The sequence below is a fragment of the Pipistrellus hanaki genome (genome assembly GCF_964339955.1).
Source record: "Pipistrellus hanaki genome assembly, chromosome: 5".
In the NCBI taxonomy this organism is placed as follows: domain Eukaryota; kingdom Metazoa; phylum Chordata; class Mammalia; order Chiroptera; family Vespertilionidae; genus Pipistrellus; species Pipistrellus hanaki.
This window is the reverse complement of record NC_140507.1, coordinates 74,594,565-74,619,884: the sequence shown is the minus strand read 5'-3', so window position 1 is coordinate 74,619,884 and position 25,320 is coordinate 74,594,565. Positions and strand designations below refer to the sequence as shown.

Genomic DNA, 25,320 nt, shown 5'->3' with positions numbered 1-25,320 from the left:
ATTTTTTTTTTATATATATATATATATATAAAACAAAACGGCCCTAGCCGAGTGGCAGGAAAAAAAGATTTAAAACATGAGTATGTACATCAACGGTAGAAGGCACAGCGGGTCCATCTGAGGTGAGGCGTAGGGTGGAGGTGGGGGGCAGCAGGTTACACAGGTCTCAGCTGAAGCCACGGGGGCAGAAATAAAGTGCTTAGGTCCTGGGGCCCCCTGGGGCCCAGAAGCAGCAGCCGGCAGCCCCCCCTCCTCCCACCTCTGGCAGGGTTCAGTTGAGCGTGACCCGGAGGTAGGAGGTGGGCACGTAGCCTTCCCCCCCCTGTTTCCGCCTGACCCGAGTCCAGCCATCGCCTTTGTCCTCTTCCATGAGACTCAGGTCTTCACCCTCAGCCATGGATATGGTGCCCTCGCTGGACCCTGTCGCGGGAGTGGTGGTGGGCTCAGGCCTGCTTTAGGGGCATTTCAACAGAAGCCAGCCAGATGCCCCCCACCCCTGCCCAGGCAACCGATGCTCACCTTCAAAGTGGTAGATGGCCACACAGTGACCTATAGGGGATGCAGACTCCTCGAAATCCTCGTCGAACTCTGTGTAGATGGGGGTGTCCTGGCCTTCCTCCAAGGGGGGCTCCTCACAGCTGACAGGGGAGAGTGAAGCTGGTGAAGACAGCTCCCCCCACCCCCCAATGTCCCGGGGGAGGCAGACCCACCGTGGCCAACCCACTCACCTCTCCCTGTTCTCCTGTGAGCCACTGTTACTGCTGCTGCTGCTGTCGGGTGGGGCGCTGGCTGGGGGGTCCGGAGGCCGGGTGTGCCGGCTCAGGCTGTCTCCCCGGTTGCTCAGGACCCGGCTCTCAGCTTCCGCCAGCCACGCCTGAGAGGAGGGGGCCATGTGGTCAGTTCCAGGGCAGGGCTCCGGGGTCAGCCCAGTCTGGGCTCAGATGTTTCCTGAGGTCACCCATGCACACCCAAAGCTGTGATGAGAAACAGCTGCAGCCTCCCCACAATTCCTCCCTGTCCCCCAGGCGGTGACTAAGCCCGGCTGGCCGGCCCCCGCCCCTCCCCAGGGTCTTCCCTGACCTCATACTTCTGCACTTCCAATTTCAGCCGCTCAATGTTGTTCAGGGTTTCTGCAATCTGGGGCTCCAGGCTAGTGGGGTCCCCCATCTGGGGTGTCTTCTCATACACATCCTTCATTTTCTTCAGGGCTTCCCTAGGACCAGACCGACAGACAAGATGAGAAAGAGCAGACCCATTTGATTTAACAAAGCAAAAACTATGGGTTTTGCCCTGGCCAGTGTGGCTCAGTTGGATGAATGTCATCCCATGCACCAAGAGGCCCCTGGTTCAATTCCCAGTCAGGGCACATGCCCAGGTTTGGGGGCTTGATCTGGGGATCATGCAGGAGGCAGCTGATGTTTCTCTCTCTCTCTCTCTCTCTCTCTCTCTCTCTCTCTCTCTCTCTGTCTCTCTGAATCAAAAAAAAAAAAAAAAAAAATTTTTAAAGCTCACATACTAGTGCTTCACTGACTGGGCTTGAATTCTAATCAGGGCATTTTCCTGCTTGTCAGTTTGGGTTGTTACTGAATCTGCCTCAGTATGCTAACCTTGAAAATGAGGATAACGATACATACGTGGGAATGGTTGTGAAGGTTAGAACAGTGCCTTAATTTATTCAGATACACACAGTACTGCATGGCAGGCACTGTCTTACGCAAGACAGCCAGGACCCTGCCTCTGCTCACACACAGTCTCCAAGAGAACCTGGGAACTCCAGGGAGTCCATGTTTGGAACAGTGTGTGGCATACAGTAAGTGCTCTGTAAATGCTAGGTGTCACTATTATCACTAGTCCTTGGTCCCTAATTCCCCATGATTATATGTACGAGCAGTAATCGTTATATGAACATAGACTTCTGGAAAATGTCAAACCCGGGTTCAACTGCTTTCCAGTCTAAATAGTACCCATGTTAGAGATGCAGAAACTGAGGCACAGAGCGACAAAACAGCTGGAATTCAAGGCCAGTCTGCCCTGACTCTAGAGCACGCACCTTTAGCTCTACATCATAAACACTCGGGAAATTCCACGCTCCTAATGGAACTTTACACCGATAAAAGCTGTTTTGTACAAGATGGCAAAATATAATTTGTCTGTCTGTCTCCAAGCGGCAAACGTCATTTCTATTATGTAAGAGGACTGGAAAGAGAACCTTGCTGTCTGGAAAGAATGAGTAAAAATTTCTTTAATCTGGCAGACTTTTTATTGTTAATATTTCAAGTGTTTGAGTTAGTAAATAGATAACCATATGTTGTTATTGTTTTAGACAATCAATCTGGTGAATGAGACTGAAAGATCCCCCCCCCCCCCCCCCCCCGTTTTGGAGACTGTAGCTGATACTCTTTTTTTTTTTTCTCCTCTTTTTAATAATCTTTATTGTTGAAAGTGTTACCTCTGTCCCCTTTTTCTCATGACTTCCTCCAGCTTGCTCCTACCCCCTACCCCAGGCCTTCACCACCCTGTTGTCTGTGTCCATGGGTTATATATATATATGCATACATGTTATGTGGTTGAGCTCTTCCCACCATCCCACCCTCCCCTGCCTTCCCTCTGCGACCTGCCAGTCTAGTCCATGCTTCTATGTCTCTGGATCTATTGCATTACCGGGGCAACATCCAACTGTCTCATGATTTTTTAAGTCTTAAAAAAAAGAAAAGTTTTTCCAGTTCCCTGTGCTTGGCAGTAGCAGCGGTCGGTGTGAAAGCCTGGTGCCAGCGTGAGGCAGGGCAAAGCACAGAACCAAGATGGCAGCATAGGTAAACACCAGTATGTGCCACCTCCCACAACCACATCCACAATTGCCTGAAATCAGGCAGAATGAAAGTCCCACACTTAGAGAAGTAAAGAAGAAAGTGCACTGAGACTGGTAGGAGGGGCAGAGGCGCTGAACGGGCTGGTCCGACACCCATGTGTGGTGTTTCTTTCATTGGGAGGGAGATCTCCAAGGCCTCCTGTGAGAAGCAGGAATCCCAGCCCCACACCAGACCCCCAGTCCAGGGTTCCAGAGCTGGGATGAGAAGTCCCCATAACTTCCAGCTATAAAAACCAGCAGGGATTGTGGCTGAGTGACATGGAGGCTGCTGGAGTCCCAGGTGTTCCTCTTAAAGGGCCTGCAAGTGAGCTTACACAGTCACAATTCCTCTGAGCTCCAGTGCAAGGCTACAGCTTTAGGGAAAGCCGAGGAGGAATTGGACTGTCTGGCATTGGGCAGGAACTCAGGGGTGGTTTTCTCATTGTTCCTGTGCTGGGACCTGTCCCATCATAGAGCTGACTGGTAGCCATATCTGAATTTCTAATAGCAAGGCCCACACAGTTTCACTGGTCACTCTGCCCTGGTGATTTCCTGAGACCTTGCCCCATCCAATTTGCAGACCCACCAAAGCCATTTGCAGCTGCTTTTCCATTTGAATGGCCTGTCCTGGTTCAGCCTTCAGACTTTGCTAAAAATCTCTTAAACAAGCAGTTTAACTTATCAATAAAAGGCCCAAACTTATCAATAAAAGGCCCAACCCTCAGCACTAGCACCAGCCTGCCTTGCCTCACTGCTGGGCCTTGCCTGGGCACTTCCTAGCCCAATACAAATAGCGGTCATCTCCAGATCTCTCTGTAGCTCCTGCTAGGTGGCACCAGGCAGTGGCTGACTTTGCACCTCCCAGGAGGCCCTAGAGTCAGTGGCTCAGTAGACAGATTCAGACCATAGCAGATTACAACTCTACACATCCACAAGTGACACACTCAAGGGGCAGACTCAGTGAGCATCAAGCCCCACTGAAGCAAGTCTTGCTCCATACAGGTGTCTCCCGCATAGCATTCTTCCACTGCAGATGCAGCTGATCCTGGAGGCCAATTCCTCCCACGGACGCAAATCAAGACTCAACTACAACAAGACTGTGCATGCAGCCCACATAGGGTTGCACCTAGAGTGCCCGGCTTAGGTGATTGGGGAGGCTGAACCACTGGGCCCTGTAGGACACCTATTACACAAGGCCGCTCTACCAATTCCAGGAAACATAGCAGCTCTATCTAACACATAGAAGCAAACACAGGGAAGCAGTCAAAATGCAGAGACAAAGAAACATGTTACAAATGAAAGAAATGGAAGCAAGTAAGCTACTGGATACAGAGTTCAAAACAACTGTTACAAGATTACTCAAGGATCTTAATGGAGCTTCAAGGGACACAGTGAGACTTTCAAGAATCTTAGGGAAAATGTCAAACACACACACACACACACACACACACATCAGAAATTAAGCATTCACTAACTGAAATAAAGAATAATTTACAGGGAGCCCTAGCTAGTTTGGCTCAGTGGATAGAGTGTCACCCTGTTCATTGAAGGGTCCCAGGTTCAATTCGAATCAAGAGCATATGCTTGGGTTGCAGGCTTGATCCCAAGTAGGGGATGTGCAGGAGGCAGCTGATCAATGAGTCTCTCTCATCGATGATGTTTCTATCTCTCTCTCCCTCTCCATTTCTCTCTAAAAATCAATAATAAAATATATTTTAAAAAAGAATAATATATAATGAATGCTTCAACAGTAGAGTAGAGGATTCTGAGAATTGAATCAAGGATTTGGAATATGAAGAAGCAAAAACCACCCAATCAGAAGAGCAAAAGAAAAAAGAATCCAAAATTATGAAGATAGTGTAAAAAGCTTCTGAGACAACTTCAAGCACATCAACATTTGCATTATGGGGGCGCCAGAAGGAGAAGAGAGAAAGCAAGATGTTGAAAATCTATTTGAAGAAATGACAGAAAACTTCCCCTATCTGGTGAAAGAAATAGACTTAAAAGTCTAGGAAGCACAGAGTCCCAAACAAGAGGAACCAAAAGAGGCTCACAGCAAGACACATCAAAATTAAAATGCCAAGGGTTGCCGAGACCGGTTTGGCTCAATGGATAGTGCGTCAGCTTGGGGACTTAAGGGTCCCGGGTTCGATTCTGGTCAAGGGCATGTACCTTGGTTGCGGGCATATCCCCAGTAGGGGGTGTGCAGGAGGCAGCTGATCGATGACTCTCTCTCATCGATGTTTCTAACTCTCTATCTCTCTCCCTTCCTCTCTGTACAAAATCAATAAAAATATATTTAAAAAAATAAATAAATAAAAAATAAAATGCCAAGGGTTAAAGACAAAGAAAGAATCTTAAAAGCAGCAAGAGAAAAGCAGTTAATTACTTACAAGGGAGCATCTATATGACTATCAGCTGATTTCTCCACAGAAACTTTGTCGGCCAGATGGGAGTGGCAAGAAATATTCAAAGTGATGAATAGCAAGGATCTACAACCAAGATTACCCAGCAAAGCTATCATTTAGAATTGAAGGTTAGATAAAGAGCTTCACAGACAAGAAAAACTAAAGGAGTTCATCACCACCAAACCAGTATTACATGAAATGTTGAAGAGTATTCTTTAAGAAGAGGAGAAGAAGAAGAAAGAGGAGGAGGAGGATGGAGGAGAAGAAAATATGAACAATAAAATGAAAATCAATACATATCTATCAACAATTTAATCTAAAAATCAAACAAGAAATCTAATGCACAAAATAAACTGTTGAATAAAATAGAATCAGTGGCATGGAAATATGGGACTGACGAATCTCAGAGGGAAGGGGGGTGGGAAAGAGTAGATAGAGATTATCCAAAGATCTTATGTGCATATATGAATTACCTATGGACACAGACAATAGGGTGGTGAAGGCCTGGGGCCAGATGGGAACTGGGGTGGAGGGGGGCAATGGGGAGGAAAAAGAGGGACATTTGTAATATTCTCAACAATAAAGATTTAAAAAATTTTTTAAAAAATATTTTATTAAAAAATATACAGAATAAAAATTAAAATTCCCATTTGAGCCATTTTTGGCTCATTTATGCCAAATGTACAGTTCCATGGCATAAAGTACATTCACATTGTTGTGCAACCATGGCCATTGTATTTGCTTGGCTAGGATTTTGCTTCGAAGATCCTAAGTGAAGAAAAACGAGCCCATACCTCTATTTTCTTGAATTCTTTTTTTTTTTTTTTTAAATATATTTTATTGATTTTGTACAGAGAGGAAGGGAGAGAGATAGAGAGCTAGAAACATCGATGAGAGAGAGTCATCGATCAGTTGCCTCTTGAACACCCCCTACTGGGGATATGCCCGCAACCAAGGTACATGCCCTTGACCGGAATTGAACCCGGGTCCCTTCAGTCCCCAAGCCAACGCTCTATCCATTGAGCCAAACCAGTTTCGGCTATTTTCTTGAATTCTTGCTACGTGGTTTTAAAATAGAGATTCTACCAGACTCCAAAATGTGCTGGTGGCATTCACTCACTGTCTGTGTGCTGGAATGAGTTGTGTGAAATGGGAAGGAATGGTTTCTTATGAGTGGGGTGGGACTCACCTGTATTACCACCAGAGATTGGGGCTTGATGGAAGATGTTTGAGTACCATTTCCATGTACAGATATGATCGTGCAAAAACTATACCCATTCAGCAGAAACCATACTTAGAACTTTGACCTTTGCGAGGGCCAGTGATATGCAGTGTGATACTCTGTCGTGATGCTGGCAGCAGCAGAGAACCAGAGCTCACAGTCAGCCAGTCATAGAGGCAAACAACCGGCACTATGCACTGCAGTACTAAATGCGTTTTGACTTTTGGTATTTTCTTTTTTTTTTTGTTTGTTTGTTTTTTTTAAAATATATTTTTATTGATTTTGTACAGAGAGGAAGGGAGAGAGATAGAGAGTTAGAAACATCGATGAGAGAGAGTCATTGATCAGCTGCCTCTTGCACACCCGCTACCGGGGATATGCCCGCAACCAAGCTACATGCCCTTGACCGGAATCGAACCTGGGACCTTTCAGTCCCCAAGCCGACGCTCTATCCATTGAGCCAAACCGGTTTTGGCGACTTTTGGTATTTTCAATTCATGGTGCGTTCACTGGATGCAACCCCATGGTAAGTCTCTACTATTTTGTTGTTGTTAATCCTCACCCGAGGACATTTTTCCATCGATTTTTAGGGAGAATGGAAGAGGGAGGCAAAGACAGAGAAGCATGCATGGGAGAGAAACACATGGACTGGCTGCCTCCTGCAGGAGCCCGGACCAGGGCTGGGCTGGGGAGGAACCAGAGACCGAGGTACATGCCCTTGATCCGAATCTGACCTGGGTAGTCTGCTTCTTGTCTCTCTCTCTCTCTCTTTCTTTCTCTCTCTCTCTCTCTCTCTTTTTATCCTGTTTCCCAATTTCATTTCGACACAACTTTTTTTTTCCTCTTTATCTCATTATTTATCCCTCTTTTTTTTTTTTTTTTTACCTTTCTTCTTTCTCCCCTACCTCCTAATTTGCCTTTCTCTAGTGATCACCTTTATTAGAGGTTATTAATGTTGCAAATACATTCCTGTTCAGTGCTTTTTGTGTTGTACCTGGAGGTGTTGTATTTTGTGCCTTTAAATCAACGCAGGAGAAAAAAAACCACATAACCAGACATCCTGTAAAGAGAGACCATGGGCAGACAAAGAAATAGCCCGCACATGAAAGAAAAGCAAGCATCACCAGAAAAGGAAGTAAATGAGTTAGAGGCAAGCAACCTACCAGAGCAGGAATTCAGAGTAATGATCATAAGATGGCTAAAAAGGATGGAAGAGAAATTTGACAATAACCAAGAAGAAATGAAGAAGAACCATGAGGAACTGAAGAAGAACCAAGAGGAACTGAAGAAGAACCAAGAAGAAATGAAAAATGACATCGCTACCATGAAGAACCGAATCCGACCTGGGATCCTTTGGTCCAAAGGCCGCGGCTCTATCCACTGAGCCAAACCGGCTAGGGCTGTCTTCACTGCTTTACTTTCCTCTCTGCCAGCCTCCCTCTCACCTTACCTCTGGTCAATCTCCTTCTGTAGCTCACGGTTACGCTCCTCCAGCTGCTGCTGAAGCCGCTTTCTCTGCTGCTCCGGGGGCAAGTGGCTAAAATCCTCAGTCGCCACTGTCTGCAGGGAGAAAGAGCTGACTTTGGGATTGTGGAGTGTGAACTTCCAGGCCCTAGCACACTCATGAGACACTCCAAGTCCGCCTTCCACCCCACCCGAGGTTCCCGGGGGGCAAGGCCATGCACTGAGCAAAGCAGGTCCGAGTCACGCAATGGGAGGAGTGGGTCCAGCCTGCAGCAGGAAGCGAGCCCAGGGTCCCGCCTCCCGGCCTCTGGGCAGGCTGGGGGGCCCTCTCCTCCTCCCCTGGAGGCCTCACTTACCCCACGGCTGCCTCGAAAGCTGCGGAAGGATGCTAGCCGCGGTTTGACTGACTTACTGATCTCACTCAGTATGGCCAAGGGGTCGAGGCCGGAGCGGGGGGATGGGGATCCATTAGGCATTGCCGAAGGCAGGGGGCCCCCCAGGGGGGAGAGGGGTGGGGGATGCGGCTACCAGTGGGGACCGCGGAGGAGGTGTGGGGTGGGGTGGGGTGCGGGAGGGGGGTGTAAAATATAGAGAACGAATACAATATGGACCGATGGAGGGATGCAATAAAGGAAAAAACGAAATGGAGAAAAAGAAAAGAAAAAAAACAGTAAGAAAACCACAACTCAAGATGTATAATCACACACAGAAAATGCATGCAAAGAACAACACAAAAATCTGGGAGGTGGCAGGGGGTGGGGGCATTAGACTGTGAGCCAGAAGGCCAGACCCTCCTTCCCCCAGGGTCTTCCACAGCCCCTGCATCCCATGCCCAGTACCGAGGATGGGGTCTGAGGGTGCAGGGAAGCCCACGTGTCTGCCCCCCAACCCCAGCTTTCTGGGCTCACAGTCCACCACAGGGAGGGAGGTGCATGCAGAAATCAAGATCTCATACAGGTATGGGGCCACAGGAGTCAAGGGCAAGCTGAGAGAAGGGTCAAAGGCGTGAAATATGAGAGAGTTACGGGGGGGGGGGGGGGGGTGTCCGCTGGGTAGAGGGACACAATTTGTACATTGAAGTGGGGTACCAAGGGCCAAAGATACAAACTAGGGAGAGGGCAATTGTAGCAGCTATAAACCAGGAGGGTCCAAGTATGTGCTTGACAGTGAAAACCAAAAATCCCAAGACAAAAACAGCCTGAAGGTGGGGACCCAGCCTCATGGGTGGGATGGGAAGAGTCCGGGGGAGTCCCTACGGTCAGCATCCGGGGCCTCACTCAGCCCTAAATCCCACAGGCAGGTCTCCTCCTAGCATCCCGAGAAGCAGCAGACACACACCACAGCCACCCACCCTCCCTTCCTGGCCCCCCGTCAGCCTCAGGGGACTCGCAGGCCAATCACGGCCTTCCCTCTAGCCTGGGCCGGCAGCCAAGAGGAAAATTCCTGCCCAGGACTCGGCGTTCCAATGGCTGGGGCTGACTCAGGGCCCCCCCGCGCACACACACCGCTGTCCCCACTCACTCACACCCCCTCCCCAAGACCCCTAGCCCCCACCTTGTTCTTCTTGCCAAAGGGCCAGCGTTTGGCGCGGCTGCGGCCCGGGCCTCGCAGCTCAGGCCGGCCCTCGGAGGGGGTGCCCAGGCTGCTGTCCGAGTGCGCTCTGTTCATGGGCTGGCTGAAGTCTTCGAATTCCACGTCACCCGGGCGAGCAAAGCCGGACTTGTTCAGCTCAATTAGGACCTGGGCGTCCTGTGGGGAGGACACGGGCAGGGGGAAGGGCAGTCGGAAGTCAGACGAGGTGCCTAACCTTCAGGGCCCGCCTGCCCACTCCCCACAACCCGCCGGCACACCACCAGGCACGCACGTTCTTGCTGTCCACGGCAGCCGCAGCCACCTTCATGCCCTCCAGACACTTGGTGATGATCGGAAGCACCTGCAGCTCAGCCTCCGACAGCAGCCCGTACCCCGCCCCCAAGTGGGTGGCCCGGCGCTCATCCATGTCCTGCAGCTTCTACAGGGACAAGGCAGGGGTGCTTGTGGAGGGGCCGGAGCAGATCCTTCCAACCCAAGGTGGTCAAGGGAGGGACAAGGGGCCAGGCTGGTTTCAGACGGGACTTTAAGGACCAACCCCCCACCCCACCCCCTCACCCCAGCCCAGGGGGTCAAGAAAGGCTCCTCAAAGGAGGTGACCGTGGAGCCAGGGCTTTGGAGGGAAAGCAGACCCAGCGCAGATATTACCAATCCCAGGATTAGGACAAAAGAGTGGAACGGAAAGGCTGAAATGGGAGAGGGAAAAGTCAAGATGTTTCAGAGGGGTTGTTAAGAGCCGGGGCTTAGAATAGGATGCTCAGGAGGAAAGGAAGCCATCCCTGGCAGAAGGAACAGCTGGAGTGAAGGCAGAGCTCACTATTACCATTTTGTTTCTAAAACCCCTTTCAATTTGGAGATTAGGACATTGCAGCTGGGGTTTTGACACATGTGTAGGAGATGGTTAACAGTGAGTGTGTGTGTGTTTGTTTGTTTTGTGTGTGTGTGTGTGTGGGAGGGGAGATAAGGGCTTGAAACACTCACATCAAATATCTGAGGCATCTGGGAAAAATAGAAGTGGGCCTGGTCTCGGTTGAAACGCTGTAGTTGGGCTGCGTACTCGTTTTTGCTTTCTTCTGCCATGTGACTCCGGAGATGGGCTTGCTGCTTGGCCTGAGGAACATCGAGCTGGGGGTCAGTCGCTGTCAGGGTCTGGCGCCATCCCACCCCAGCCTCTACGCCTTCCCCAGGCCCCACAAGCACCTTCTCCACATCCGCCTTGGTGGCATTGATATCCTGGTCTAGCCGCTCTGCGGTCTGGGCCGCCTTCTCAGCCTCCCGGCAGTCCCGCTCAAATTTACGCTTGCTCTGTGCGGTGGACAGAACCAGAGTGAAGGAGCTGCCAACCCTGATGGCGAGGGGGTGTGGGAAGCCAAGATCCCAGCAGCTGGCAGGAAATCACCCAGCAAATGGGGGGCAATGGGCATTCTAGAAACCTTTCTTTTTCTTGGGGGGGTGAGGGGGGGGTGGGTTAGGGGAGAGGTTCTAGCCAGACAAAAGACTCTGTGGGTCAGCAACCCTCACCCTGCTCCCTCACCCTGTGGACCAGAGCCACCGTCCACACCCACAAACTCACATTCTCCAGCTGTTTGAAGCCACTTTCCAGCTGCTGCTGGGCCCGACGTCCTTCTTGGAAGTGCTGTGGGGGAAAAAGAGTGACAGGCTCACCCGGGTCACGGCAGGGCCCCTGGGAAGACCCGGGAGGAGACCACTCACCATCTTCCTCTCCTGCTTCATCTCCTGCGAGTATTTGGCCAACTCGAGACACACGTGGACGCTGAGGTTCTCAGCCACGAGCTCCCGCTGGCCAGCAAAGTCATTTACTTCCTGGAGAATCTGCACGAAGGACTGCTGCTGGCTGAACCTCAGGGGAGAGAGGGGACAGCCAGCCAGAGGTCAGACCCCAGGACCCACCTCCACAGGAGAAAGGGGGAGGCTCAAGACATTCACTCCTGAAGCACTGACAAATTCATCCCCTCCCATATCCCCTACCCCTACCCCTTGCTTGAGTGAGATGCATTTTGGGACTTAGAATATTTTGGGTTTTAGAAAGGAGATGGCAATGCTTAGACCATCTTTTGTCTAGCATCCCAGTGGGGTCAGGGACAACATCCTGTAACCAGACACTACAAGTATTTTTGCAGAAAGAAGGGTTAAAAATCAAGTGGGATAAAAACCAAGCCCATAATGGACCTGATCCACCCCAAGTGAGTTCTGATCAGAGGTGGCCTCCAAATAAGAAACTTTTGGATTTCTCGAACCCTTTGGGTTCTGAACATGAGACCCATATGGGCTGGACACTGTTTTAACACACTCATTCAGTTACTCTTCATGTGCGCCGCCCACAAGGTCATGGTCATCATGCCCATTTCACAGATGAACACAACAGAGGCACAACCATTAAGTTACTTGCCCAGAGTCACTCACTTAGTACCTGCTGGAGCCTCCCAGGTTTAACAGATAGAGGAAAATGGAAGCAGAGAACTGAGTCAATTGCCCAAAGCAGTTTGGCTAGAAAGTAGTGGATTTAGAATTGCAACCCTGATACTCTGGAGCCTGTACCTATTTTTAAAAATTTTGTAACTGGTTTGAGAGAGATTGAGAGAGAGAGAGAGAGAGAGAGAGAGAGAGGAATCGAACCCTCCCCTTTTTGGGTCACAGTGGCCAGAGCCTATACTCTTAACTCTAGGTAGGAATCTAGATAACACCTGAGGGATCTGATTGAGTGACTCAGCTCTGGGAGAGAAACCCGGACAAAAGCCCCCTAGCTCCCACCCCCATCCCTGCTTCCAGTCTAGCCCCACACCCTCTCCCCATCCTTACTTGGATTCAGGGTCATCTTTCGCAGGCCTCTTGGGGAGATATTTTTTCACCAGGTTCCTAGGGGGGGAGAGGCCGGAAGGCTGAGCCCCCAACCTACCCAACGGCACCCTCTAGCCCCAGGGCCTGTCCAGCCTAGGGTCTCACCGCAGCTGCTTCGCGTAAGCCTGCTCCACCTCCGTCCGCTCTTTCACGAACTTCACGTATCTGTCCAACAGGTCCAGCCCCCACTGCGTGTGCCGCTCTATCACCTCAAACTGATCCTGACGGGAGGGAGAGGGAGGACCGGGTCTAGACCCCGCCGCCAGATAGCACGGAGCCTCAAGGCTCTGGGCTCCCTCGGAGAAGGAGTGGCTTCCCGGACCCGCCCCGGCTCGGACTCGGCTGGAGGTGCGGGGGGAGGCAGGAAACCAGCGGGAACCCCCTCCCCTTCCCGGGAAGGGCCAGGGAACAGGGGCGGGGCCCCAGCCGGACGACGACGACAGGGTCTCCGTCCCCGGACCGGCCAAGAGGGGTGTGGAATGGGGGTAGGGCCACTCCCCTCGCTCCGACTCCCCTAATCCCCCCGGATTCCGGAAAATCCGGCAGGCCCGGCGTGAGTCAGGGCTACCGGGCCGGGTTCCCTGCCTCTTGGGGGTTAGGAGGGGCAGAATGGCCAAAGGGCAGGCACCCCGAGGTACTCAGTTTCTCTCCCCCGCTTCCCCACGAATTCCCCTGCACCTCCAAAAGAAACCCCAGAGTTGAGGAGGGGGAAAGGCAGTTACCTCGCTGCACCCGGGAACCCCACAGACGCCCCCGCCTCCAGAAAAAGGAGGGGTCGGAGGTCCCGGCTAGAATTAGGGGGGAAGTCTTGGGACTTCCAGAACTGAGGTTAGAGGCTGACTGGAGGCGGCCCTCCCTGAGCCTGGAACAGAGGAGGCCAAGCCTCACAGCCCCTTCCCCCCGCAGAGCGTCCCTAGCCCCCAGGTGCTGATCGGAGGTGACGCAAAGGGCAGCTCGGACTCCTCCGTCCCACGTGGGGTTGGAAGTGGCCAGAGGGTCCCCTCCCCCTCGCCAGGCGGACAGGCGGGCGGCGGGCAGGAGCCCAGGGGCCGTAAGATAAGCCGCCCGCCCAGCTCAGGGCGCCCAAAATAGGTGACCTCGCTCGGCCGCCCCGGCCTGGTCCCAGGACTTCGTCTTCCCCCTCAACGCGGAACCCGGTGCCTCAGTTTCCCCACGCCGCACCTGCAAGGTCTCCCTCCCCTTTGCCCCCGAGCTTCCTGAGACGTCCCGGGAAACTCCTCGAGCGAGAGAGAGAGAAAGAGAGAGAGAGAGGGCGGAGCGGGGACTACAGGGATCGGTGGAAGGGAAAGCGTGGAGCTCCGGCGAAGGAACTGCAGGGGAGGCAGAGGGAGGGTGGCGTCTGGACCCCCAGGAAGATGAGAACTTGGGAGTCAGGCCGATGGGACTCACCCACAGTTCGGTGCCCCAATCCATCCTGCTCCCGCCGAGGCCGCCGCCGAGGCCGCCGCACCCGGTCCCCGCCGCCCGCCGCCCTCCGCGGGGAAACTCAGTCGAAGGCTATGCGCCCGACCCCGCCCCGCCCAGGACCCGCCCACTCGCGACTAGGCCCCGCCCCTTGTGGCTAGGCCCCGCCCCTCGGGCTCTGCCCCGCCCCGGCCGCGAGGATCTACAGCCCAGAAACCTAAAAGGGGGGTTTGGAGGGGGGGGGGGGGGGATGGAACTGGACAGATGCCGGACTCCCACCCATTTTCCAAATCCCCGGGCCCCTTTTAACTTCCCCGACATGCCCGGTTTCGGACTGTTCTAACTTTCCTCTTTCTCTTCAATCTTAACGGTCAAGACACTAAAAATCTCTAAGAGGTCCTTCCCCACCCCTTCGCAGGGAGAACCTGAGGTCACCCAGCTCTTGCGGGCCGGCGCGGCTCCAGACGTCTATGCTCGTCCCACAAATGGTCTGGTCCCTCCCGCCACAGGAAGGATCGGAGGACTTCGATCCTGCCCAGGACGCGCGGCTTCGCCAAGACCGGGTCCATTAGCCCCCACCGCATCCTGCCTTCCCTCCCCTAACGTCTGCGCCGGGAAACTGAGGACGGGCCGTCCTTGGGGCGCCGGGCCCAGGCCTTTCCTCAGCTCCCGTCCAGTTAAAAGGGCTTGCACCTGCCCATTTTTCAGTCGCTCCCATCAAGACCCAATGAGGTTTAATTGTCTGTCCTGGGATTCCAACTCCGCCCATCCCTCCCTCATAAAAGTTGGTTCACACTGTTTGTTAATCCCTTTGAGGCTCTGGGATGAAAAGGGAGAGATCCCAGCAGTCCCAACCCTTACCCTCTCCCGCCTTTACTGCTTTATAGCTACCGAGGTGATAAACGCTCTGCTGGAGCTGGGCGCTCTGGCCATCGGGACTAATTAGGCTCCCAGATGCCCACTAATGTACCAGGGAGCCCTGGAGGATAGCTTCTGGAGCTCACACTAGGAGAGATGGCTCTGTGGAGACCTGGCCCCACCTGCTGGTGGCTTCTGAGCTAGAAATCCTCGAATTGTAAAGTGGGCTGTGCTCCGGAGTGTAAGGGAGGCTGGGGTCTGGACACAATAGCTCAGCCTGGGATTAGGGTCTCAGCTCTGGTTTCGAGCTCAGATTTATGCTAGGCTGGGACTGAAGTTGGGATGGGATCTCAGATGGGTCAGAGTTTAGCAGAGGGGTCAGCAATCCAGTTGGGGGGTGTGTGTGTGTCTAAAAATAAATTCCTAGGATCTGGTTTCTTCTGGGGTCAAGTCTCAGTGCAGGTGAGGATACCAACTACAGAGGAAGGAAGACTCAGTGTAGGTCGAGGGTCAGAAGGGCGTAGGGAATTTGGGTTTCGGGATGAGGTCGGGGCTCAACTGCAGGAAGGGAACGCAGCCTGGGATTAGGGTTTAGTCCATCTGGGGGGTAGGACTCGCAATTGCCTCACTGTAGGATAGGAGGCTTCGCCTAAGGCTGAGACTCAGCCTGGGGTCATAGGTCACTCTAGAGTCAAGATAGAGCCTGGGGCCAAGTTTAGGCTTCTGGGTTGACAAAAATGATTAGAACAGGATGGGCGTTGGCAGATGCGCGTGTTTACTAAAAGCTGGAACTCCCTCGGGGAGTCACATCTCCAGGGTCGGAAAGTGAAAGCCCGCCCTTGGGGATCCTGGGAAAGGTAGTCCTCTGAATGCCCTGATGCGCAGTCTGTTCCCTCTGCATTCTGGGTACTGTAGTCCTGGGCCAGTCTCTCCGTTAAGAGTGGGTGGAGGCATGCTCTAAGCCGGGTTGGATACCAGATCTATCACAATTGGCTAGGTGAATTGTTTTAGCAAATTATTTCCGGGATTCCTTTTCTAGTGATTTGGTGAGAGTAAAGGCGGGCTAAGCGTTTATCAGCTCTTTCATTCAGAGCTAGTGCTGTCTATTTGGTGTCGTTGAGGGGCGGGTTTGTGAGAAAGAGAACCACTGATTGGTCTGGCGGGCTGGACAAGCCGCAAGGTCGGCCCCCACCGAGCGGCGATTGGCTCCTCGGCAGGCGGGCCTGGGAGCGTCAGAGGCGGAGTCGGGGGAGGTGGTGGCTCCAGGGGTGGCGCTGAGCGAGAGGCGGGGCCCGCCCGCGGGAGCCCCGCGGAGTGGGGCCCGGGGCTACCTCCGCTGCTCCAGTTGGGCTGCGGTTCTGGGCGCATCCACTAGCCGGCGCTAACGTCGAGTCATAGTCACATCGCGGGCGGTCTGGGCGGGCGGGCGGGCGGGGGGGGGGGGGGGGGGGGGGGGGGAGGGGAGAAACGCATCTTTGCCCCAGAGAAGCCTCTGACTTGCAGTGGTCTCTTCCTATTTCCCCCGTTATTTTCGCGGGATGGAGCGGTCCAGCGCCCCAGGCTTCCAGGATCGGAGAGTTCTCCTTCCAGGAGCACCCCCAGTCCACCGGATTGAGTCGCCCGGTGAATCACGTTGGGGTCGTGCCGCCCATCAGGGACCGGGCTTCATCTGTCCGCACCCCCAGGCTCTTAGCTCTCTAAATTCCTGGAATCTCATTGAGGGGGCTAATGGCTCTTGCTTGGCTCCATCCAGGAGTCCCCGGGGTCCTCTGGGCACTCACTGGGATCTCAGGGGCTCAGTTGAATTCAGCACCCTGGGGACTCAGTCTGGGATCTAAAAGTTGTCCGGGCGTTGAGGGCCAGACACCAGAAATAGCTGTGCTTTCAGGGTGGTACTCACCCGATGTTGGTGATGGGAAGGGGGGGGGGGTGCGGGGGTGGCGGTACTGCCAGGTGCCCCAGGCTTTTTTCCTGGAATCTCAGAACAGTGGCGGAGGATACGGAAACACTCTGTCCCTGCCTAATATTGGTCTAGGGACACAGCCTCCAGGGAAGCCCTCGCAACCTGTTCTATCACCCCCTTGGAGCTATCTTAAATAAAGGGGTGCCAGAATGGGGCCACCCCAAGCCCTTGGGGGAGCCTCGTGCCCGAGCCCTAGGGCTGGGCCCTTGAGAAGAAGTCTGAACTGCCTTTAGTCTCCTTGGTGTCCGGTAGGGGGAGAAGCGACCAGACATCCAGCTGAACAGCTTCGCTTTCTATACCAAGGGCTCTCTGGAGGTGAACCTGAGCCTCCTGCGGTTGGAGCTTCAGGAAACGAAAAAGAAAATCCCTTTGAGGAGTTTGCTAGAGGAGGGTGAAGTGCACTTTTGTCTATGCTCACCTCTTCCCAGTTCTGGATTCACATCTTAGTTCTGCCCCTCACCCATATGATCTTGAGCAAGTAAGTCCCTTGATCTCTCTTGAGTCCCAGTTTCCTCATTGGGAACACGGGAATAATATTATAATATCTCATGCAATATGTGTTAGGGACTGAGATGAGGTGGGGGAGAGGGCATAGCAATGAACAAGACAGCCCCAGTCCCCATGGTCGAAATGAATAGCTAGCATTTATTAAATACCCACTCGATAGCGGGTACCATGCAAAGCAATTTCCATGAATCGGTTTCCTTGTAGCCATCTTTCAGGGATGCTGCAAAAGCATCCTGTAAAGCCAACTTTTCATAGGCTTGGAGGTATGTGGCTAGCTCAGAGTCACAGAGCCTGCATGCAAATCCAAGTGTGCTGGATTCCTGAGTCCCAGGCAGGAAACCATCAACATTTTGTTAATTAAAAAAAAAGAAAAAGATTTCTCGCCTTAGCCAGTATGGCTCAATTGGTTAGGGGTGTCGAACTCAATCAGAGAAGGGGCCAAAATCTAAAATCCAGCCTAAATCGCGGGCCGAATGGTTTACTGAACAGTCATAAACTGACAATGTCATAAACTGACAGCGGAGTGCAGTGATGACAGCGCGGTGCGGGCCACATTGCAAGGCCTGGCGGGCTGGATTTGGCCCGCGGGCCTTGTGTTTGACACATGTGGGTTAGAGCATCATTCCGTACATAGAAAGGAGGTGTGTTGGATTCCCTGTCAGGGCACATACGTAGGTTATGGATCCAATTCCCAGCATGTGAGAGGCAGCTGGTCCATGTTTCTCTCTCAAATTGATATTTCTGTCTTCCTCACCCTTTCTTCCTCTTTAAAACCAACAAAACATATTTTTAAAAATGTATTTCTTTTAAAAAATAAATCTTGTTGTTCAGATTGTTACAATTGCTCCTCTTTACCCCCATAGCTCCCCTCCACCCTGTTCCCACCCCACCCTCTGCCCTTACCACTCCCCCCCACTGTCCTCATCTATAGGTGTACCATTTTTGTCCAGTCTCTTCCCGCACCCCCACATCCCTTTCCCCCCTGAGAATTGTCAGTCCACACCCTTTCTTTGCTCTTAATTCTATTATATTTACCAGTTTATTCTGTTCATCAGATTTTTTTTATTCACTTGATTTTTAGATTCACTTGTTGATAGATATGTATTTGTTGTTCATAATTTTTATCTTTAATTTTTCTTCTTCCTCCTCTTCTTAAAGAATACCTTTCAGCATTTCATATAATACTGGTGATGAACTACTTTAGCTTTTTCTTATCTGTGAAGCTCTGCTTTGCTAGGTAGAGTAATCTTGGTTGTAGTTCTTGCTATTCAATACTTTGAATATTTCTTGCTACTCCCATCTGGCCTGCATAGTTTCTGTTGAGAAATCAATCTGACAATCATATGGGCACTCCCTTGTAGATAACTAACTGTTTTTTCTCTTGCTGCTTTTTATATTCTCTCTTTGTCTTTTGCCCTTGGAATTTTAATTATGATGTGTCTTGGTGTGGTCCTCTTTGGATTCCTTTTGTTTGGGGTTCTCTGCGCTTCCTGGATTGTAAGTCTTTCGCCAGATAGGAGAAGTTTTCTGTCATTATTTCTTAAAATAGGTTTTCAGTATCTTGTACTCTCTCTTCTTCTGGCACCCCCATAATTCTGATGTTAGTATGCTTGAAGTTGTCCCAGAGGCTCCTTACACTATTTTCATATTTTTGGATCCTTTTTTCTTTTCTAGTTGGGTGTTTTTTGCTTCTTTGTATTTCAAATATTTGACTTGATTCTTTTGATCCTCTAGTCTGTTGTTGGATCTCTGTATATTATTTTTTATTTCAGTCAGTCTATGCTTAATTTCTAATTGGTCTTTTTCATATCCTCAAGGATCTCACTAAATTTATCAACCTTTTCTAGAAAATTCTTGAAAAACCTTATAACCGTGGTTTTGAACTCTATATCCAGCAGTTTGTTTTCTTCCCATTTCTTTCATTTGTGACCTGTTTTTTTGTCTCCGCATTTTGGCTGCTTCCGAGTTGATACAGTGGCTTTGTGTGCTAGGTGTCCTATAGGGCCCAGTGGCTCAGCCTCCCCAGTTACCTGAGGTGGACACTCTTGGTGCACCCCTTTGTGGGCTGTGTGCACAGTCTTATTGTAGTTAAGCCTTGGTTGTTGTTGTTATCACTGGGAGGAATTGACCTCCAGGCCAATTGGCTATGAGAATCAGCTGTGTCTATGATGGGAGAACTTCTGTGCTGGAGACACTCTTATGGGACAAGACTTGCTTCAGTGGGGCTTTGGTGCTCACTGAGTCTGCCCCTTGAGTGTGTCCCTTATGGATCTGGATGGTCCTACTCTGACCCCTGAGTACACTGGCTCTTGAATCTCCAAGGAGGTGCTAATTTAGCCTCTGCCTGAGGCCACCCAGCAGGAGCTACAGAGAGATCTGCAGATTCCTCTTCTTTGTTTGGGTTTTGGAGGTGCCCAGATGAGGCCCAGCTGTGAGGCAATGCAAGCTGCTGTGGGGCCTTGGGCCTTCTTTTGGATATTCTGAGTCTCATTGACTCAGCTTCAGTTTGTTAGGTAAGTTTAGATTTCAAAGGACTGCCATTCATAGGCAAAAGCCTCTGCACATTTTAGATGGGGTGGGGTCTTAGGGTGGAGCAAACAGAAATGGCTTCCTGTCAGCCCTGCCTGGGCTTCAATGTCCCTTGGTAATTGCTGCAAGCACCTCTGAGAGAAAGCTGCCCTTGAGTTCTGCTCACCGCCAGACAGTCCAGTTTCTCCCCAAATGAGTCTGGGTTCCCAGAGTTTCGCCTGGAACTCGAGTTCAGAGTAGCCGGGAGCTTGTGTCTCCCTTTGGATTGATAAAGCCAGCCACATACTCAGTTGCCAGCCCTCTCCACGTGCACGCCTCCATACCTCTGCCTTTATTTCTGCAGCTCCTCTGAGTCTCAGTGTGCTTTTCTCTTTCCATCTAGTTGTAGAATTTCCACTCAGCCAGTCTTCCTGTGGTTCTGGATGATGTCCATTTTGTATTTTAGTTGTAGTTTTGAAGTTGTTATATAAGGCAGCAAATTCAGGTGTTTACCTATGCCGCCATCTTGGTTTCTCCAAAATGTATTTCTTTTTACATCAACAGTTTAATTGGGGCCAGGGGAAGGGGGAGGAAGGGATGGGCTGGGTCCAGAGGATCAGCAAAGGTCTCCCTGAGGAAGTGATATCCAAGTTGAGTTTGGGTATCTGTGGGACCCCTCACTCCAAACTGAGGCTGTCCCCACCACCCAGTTCCACAATGTAATTGGCTTGAGGACCAAGGAAGGCCAATATAGTCTCAGTTTTCACAACTACTACAATCTGATGCAGGGACAGGAATGCCTACTTGAAATCATGTTGAGTGGTTGTTTGGGCAACAGGTTCACGGAGCCCTAACTACAAGTCAGGTCACCATGTTGAGTTCAGCTTCATCAGATCCATTTGGTAGCCATGCTGTGAAATGAAAGCTGATGTACCCATTTGGGAGATAGGAAGACTTAGGGGGAGTTGGCCAGTTAGAGAGTGGGAGAGCTGGAGATTCCCAGTGATGGTTCTGCAAGTTCAGAGCTAGCATGCAATGCCTTCCTTTTCCCTCTCCCCAGAAATGATCCAGGAGAAGAACCCAGAGGGCTTCCTATTAGCATTGGAAATTCCCCTTTCAAGCTCTATCTGGTCCTGTCTGCCTGTTTCCTGGCCACTGGCAATTTTTGGGTATCTGTCATCTGCAAGATCACATGATATCCTTGCCCTTGGGGTCCCCACTTCTAATCACCACTCCCTCATATCCCTACCCCTGACTGATGCCTCTGTGCCATTTTCTGTTCTTGACTCCACATCAGGTACAGTTTCTTAAGATCCACTCGCTCATGGTGGCCCTGGCTTTCACTAGGAGTATCTTGCTCCTTTTCCAGTGTGAGAACCTGGGCCTGGAGCAGGGGGCAGGCTGGGCTATCTGGGTCCAAGATGCAGTCTGGACAGGCCACCCCCAGCTCTCTGCAGACTCTAGGCGTGGCAGTTCCATGTGTCCATCCATTTTATCATTGTGTCCATCCACTTCATTTGTCTATCTGTCCTTCTGTAAAGCTGTGACTATCTACCTGACTGATTCTCACTCTCCACCCATCTAACTATGATCTTTCCTCCATTGTTGTGGCTGTGACTGTCCATTTCTGAGTCCACTCACCGTGCTGATTGTAACCATCAGTTTAGTCAACTTTCTAGCCATCCATCTGACAATGATTGTCCATGTTCCTAAACCACCACCATCCACCCATTTGTAACCTCTGCCCATCTCTCTGCCTGTCCATCTATCGGTCCACCTCCACATCAACTACTACTTCATCAACAGCCAGGGCCACCACATCAAAGCCTTGCAGTCATGCATTACATGACACACTTATGAGTGACCTTCTCTGCTGGGAAAGGTGGTGGACAGCGGGCAGGAGAGGACTGGGTGCCCCTCTCACTACTCACTCTCTTTGACCTCTAGGATGATGGGTGCCCTCCTGTTCACCATTTCCTTGATCAGCTCTGGCTGGGCCTTTGTCCAGTGCATGCTGTCCAACAAGGAGAAGATCTTGGGATCATGATCCTGATTCAGGTGCATTCGAGGCCCCAGGGGGGCACACCTGCACACATGGGCATACCCTCCCACCCTATACCTCAGGGCCCCACAGGTCCTGGCTGACCTGGCCTACATTGTCATCACATCCTATGAAGAGGGTGTCAGTGACTGTGGACTTCTATTTCTGGTAGATCTTATCTGTTGTGATACCATCCTTTTTTTTCCTGTGGTCTGGTGAGGACTCTACCCCTGTCCTCCCCCAGGCCCAGACCCCACCCTCATGGACATGGGTGGAGGCAGCACTGACTGTTCCTTGTGTGCCCCTCTCCTTCCCAGGTCCATCCAGCACCTGGACCCAAGGAAGGGTGAGGTCCTGCTCCCTGGGACCCACTGAGTCCCCAGCCCTCATCCGCTACAAGTCCTTCGTGCTGATCCCCAGATATCCCTTCCTTCCTCTCTGACTACCCTCTCCCCCTCCTCCATCCCCTTCACTGTCTCATTGGACATCTCCCTCTAGATTTTCTGCCCCATGTTCTCCCTGACACCCGCCCTCTATCCCTCTCCGTGTTTTTTAAAAAATTATATATATGTGTGTGTGTGTGTGTATGTCTGAGTGTCTGTGTGTGTTTTATTGAGTTTTTACAGAGAGGAAGAGAGAGGGATAGAGAGCTAGAAACATTGATGAAAGAGAAACATCGATCAGCTGCCTCCTGCACACCCCCTACTGGGGATGTGCCTGTAACCAAGGTACATGCCCTTGACCGGAGTTGAACCTGGGACCTTTCAGTCCGCAGGCCAACACTCTATCCACTGAGCCAAACCGGTTTCAGCTAAAGTATGTTTTATTGATTTTTTTTACAGACAGGAAGGGAGAGAGATAGAGAATTAGCAACATCAATAAGAGAGAAACATTGATCAGTTGCCTCCTGCAAACTCACTACTGGGGATGTGCCTGCAACCAAGGTATATGCCCTTGACTGGAATCAAACCTGGGACCCTTCAGTCTGCAGGCCAATGCTCTATCCAGTGAGCCAAACCAGTTAGGGCTTTCCCCATGTTCTTGACTTCAGTTTCCATCCCCTGACCCCCACTCTCTGTGCCCACCTCTCAGTGGCAGTGAACCTGGCCAAGCTGAAACTGTTTCAACATTACTATGTCATGGTAGGAACCTCGTTCCCACTCATGAAGGAAGTTTTGAGGGGGAGGACAAATAGCCCCTTGGTACACCCTCCCAAACCCCTCTTTCTGCTGTACCTCTGAACCCCACCACTCAGCCCTCTGCCTTCTATCTGTGGGCCCCACCCCAGGCATCCCTTCTGATCTCACTGGGCCCCTGTGCCCAACGGTGCCCCTTGCAGATCATCTGATGCATCTACTTCATGAGGATGATCTCAATTCTGCTGTGGGTGGCCATGCCCTTCCAGTGGCAGTGGCTGTACCAGGTGAGTATAGAGGCCTGGGGAGGGGTGGAAAAGTGGGCTAGACAATGGAGACGGAGACAGGGGTAGGTACCTGACACTTCTGCTTGGGCCCCCCTGCCCCAAGCCCATCCCCCAACTCTTGCTTGAAGACTCCACTCTCACCTCTCCTTATTCACTACAGGTTACAAGTGCTGCAGGCAGGCAATAACCCCTGCAAGTGTGAGCTCCCAGACAATGCTGGAGGGTGTGGGGGAGGGCTATGGTGGGTGGAGTGAAGCCTAGGATTGGGTGGAGTGGGGGTAGCGGGGCCTGACAACCCTTGGGACTGCCTGGCAGTTTCCCAGGTGGAATGGGGTGGGACTTGGACAGCTCTGGGGACAGGGCTTAGCACCCATTAGCTCCGATCACTTTGCGGTTGCTTTTTGAACGACAGATTCTGGGTTCCTGGAAGGCTGGCTGTCCAAAGTCAACAAAACAGCCAATGTCCCAGAGCTGTTGTGGTCAATCCCCCCTCTCAGACCATGCTTTTTCACCCTCCTTCTCTGCTCACACACATTCCTCACTCCAGCTTCTCTCCCAAAGTGTGGGGGGTTTGTAGAAAGGGGGCCTGTGTGTATAAGGCCCCTAACTCCCTGGGAGCCATGTTCCCAGAGCCCATTCAGAAGAAGACGGACAATTCCCTCTTCCCCCAAGTATGGGGCAGCCGGTCCCAACCCGGGACCAGGGACCATGCCCAACTTGCAGCTGTAAAATAATGACCTCTCTGTTTTGCTCCCCTGATTTCTTGCCTTTCTGGGGGCGGAGGTCTAACATAGGGGTTGTGTTTACAATTTAGAAACCTGTATTCACGGGAGGAGGTGGTTGTACTATTTACTGCTTTACACATGCAATTAATATGAATTGAGCAACTACTATGAGTGGGCCCTATATCTAGTGCCCAAGACCCACCCAATTCCAACACTCAAGGGGCTTTTAGACCTGGGAGTAGGAAGTTGGACAGGGGGACAGGGACAGGGACATGTTATAGCACAGTTTCATCACAGGGCCCTGACCCGGCCTGGCAAGTCAGGGAAAGTGAATAGAGAAGTGGTGGGAAGAATGGGGGCCCAGATGAGGAACAGCATGCTCAAAGGCTGGACATAAGGAAAATTGTGTTTGAAAGACCTGCAAGTGGCTCAAGCAAAGAGTATAAGTAGTAGTAGCTGCCCAGCTGGTGTGACTCAGTGGTTGAGTAACAACTCATGAACCAGGAGGTCATGGTTCAATTCCAGTCAAGGGCACATGCCTGGGTTGCAGGCTCAATCCCCAGTAGGGGGCATGCAGGAGGGTTCTCTCTCATCATGATATTTCTATCTCTCTCCCCTTCTACCTTCCTCTAAAATCAATAAAAACATATTTTTTAAAAAGTAGTTCCTCTCTGAAATTAAGTAAAAAAAAATTTGAAGTAGTAGTAGCTATCCATGGACCTTAACTCATTAAAAAGCTTCTGGCCCTAACTGGTTTGACTCAGTGGATAGAGCGTCAACCTGCAGACTGAAGGGTCCCGGGTTCGATTCCAGTCAAGGGCATGTACCTTGGTTGCGGGCACATTCCCAGTAGGGGGTGTGCAGGAGGCAGTTGATAGATGTTTCTCTCTCATCGATGTTTCTAACTCTCTATCCCACTCTCTTCCTCTCTGTAAAGAAATCAATAAAAACATATTTTAAAAACACACAAAAACATTTGAGGCACAGACGCTAAGTGACTTGCCCAAGGTCACACCACTAAGGCGTTGTTGTGAGACTCAATAAACAAAACAACAGGGATCACACCTCAATCTTCCCCTATTTTGCTAAATGGCCCTAGATATGGGGTTTAATCTCTGTTTTCTCACATGTAAGATGGGGGTCATTGAGCATCACCTATGAGTGTCTGGCTCAGTGCAGTGCCCAGAAACACAGCCATTTCTTTCTTGGACTGTCTGAAACTAGAGGAGTGACCTCAGGTTAGAGATACACCTATGCACACACTTGTGGACAGACTCCCAAAATGCATTATGTTCTTCTCACCCCCTGACCTCCTTTAACTAGAGCACACAGGATCCCTTTTGAAGCTTTGAGAAACATTCCTCAGTGGGGGCCACAGGCATGGGAACCTGTTGGGGTCCAGGCTTTCTACAGGCGGAAACAAGTGTAACTGGGGCCCAGATGAATAAATAGCCCAGCCAGACAAAGAAGGAAGTGGGA

At 51.3% G+C, this 25,320-nt stretch overlaps 2 protein-coding genes across 3 annotated transcripts; one reads left to right on the top strand and one right to left on the bottom strand.

Annotated features, from left to right (window-relative positions):
• Window positions 1-16: 16 nt before the first annotated feature.
• TRIP10 (thyroid hormone receptor interactor 10) lies at window positions 17-13,925 on the bottom strand. 2 transcript variants are annotated; one of them, XM_084885558.1, is made up of 15 exons: window positions 13,802-13,925; window positions 12,497-12,612; window positions 12,353-12,409; window positions 11,246-11,393; window positions 11,106-11,168; window positions 10,733-10,837; window positions 10,514-10,642; window positions 9,807-9,953; window positions 9,497-9,691; window positions 8,299-8,466; window positions 7,929-8,038; window positions 1,081-1,213; window positions 729-874; window positions 520-638; window positions 17-420 (listed from the first exon to the last, which is right to left on the bottom strand). In XM_084885558.1, the coding sequence occupies exons 1-15, from the start codon at window positions 13,823-13,825 to the stop codon at window positions 272-274; spliced, it is 1,809 nt and encodes a 602-aa protein (XP_084741684.1). In that variant the 5' UTR covers window positions 13,826-13,925; the 3' UTR covers window positions 17-271. The 2 variants fall into 2 exon arrangements, with proteins under 2 accessions (XP_084741684.1, XP_084741685.1); XM_084885559.1 differs by lacking the exon at window positions 8,299-8,466.
• Window positions 13,926-16,212: 2,287 nt separating this feature from the next.
• GPR108 (G protein-coupled receptor 108) lies at window positions 16,213-21,699 on the top strand (the record flags this gene model as incomplete). Its single annotated transcript, XM_084885347.1, is given in 6 exon segments — window positions 16,213-16,251; window positions 16,890-17,028; window positions 20,713-20,766; window positions 20,769-20,834; window positions 21,332-21,386; window positions 21,600-21,699. Coding segments are annotated over 6 exon segments (453 nt in total).
• Window positions 21,700-25,320: the final 3,621 nt, after the last annotated feature.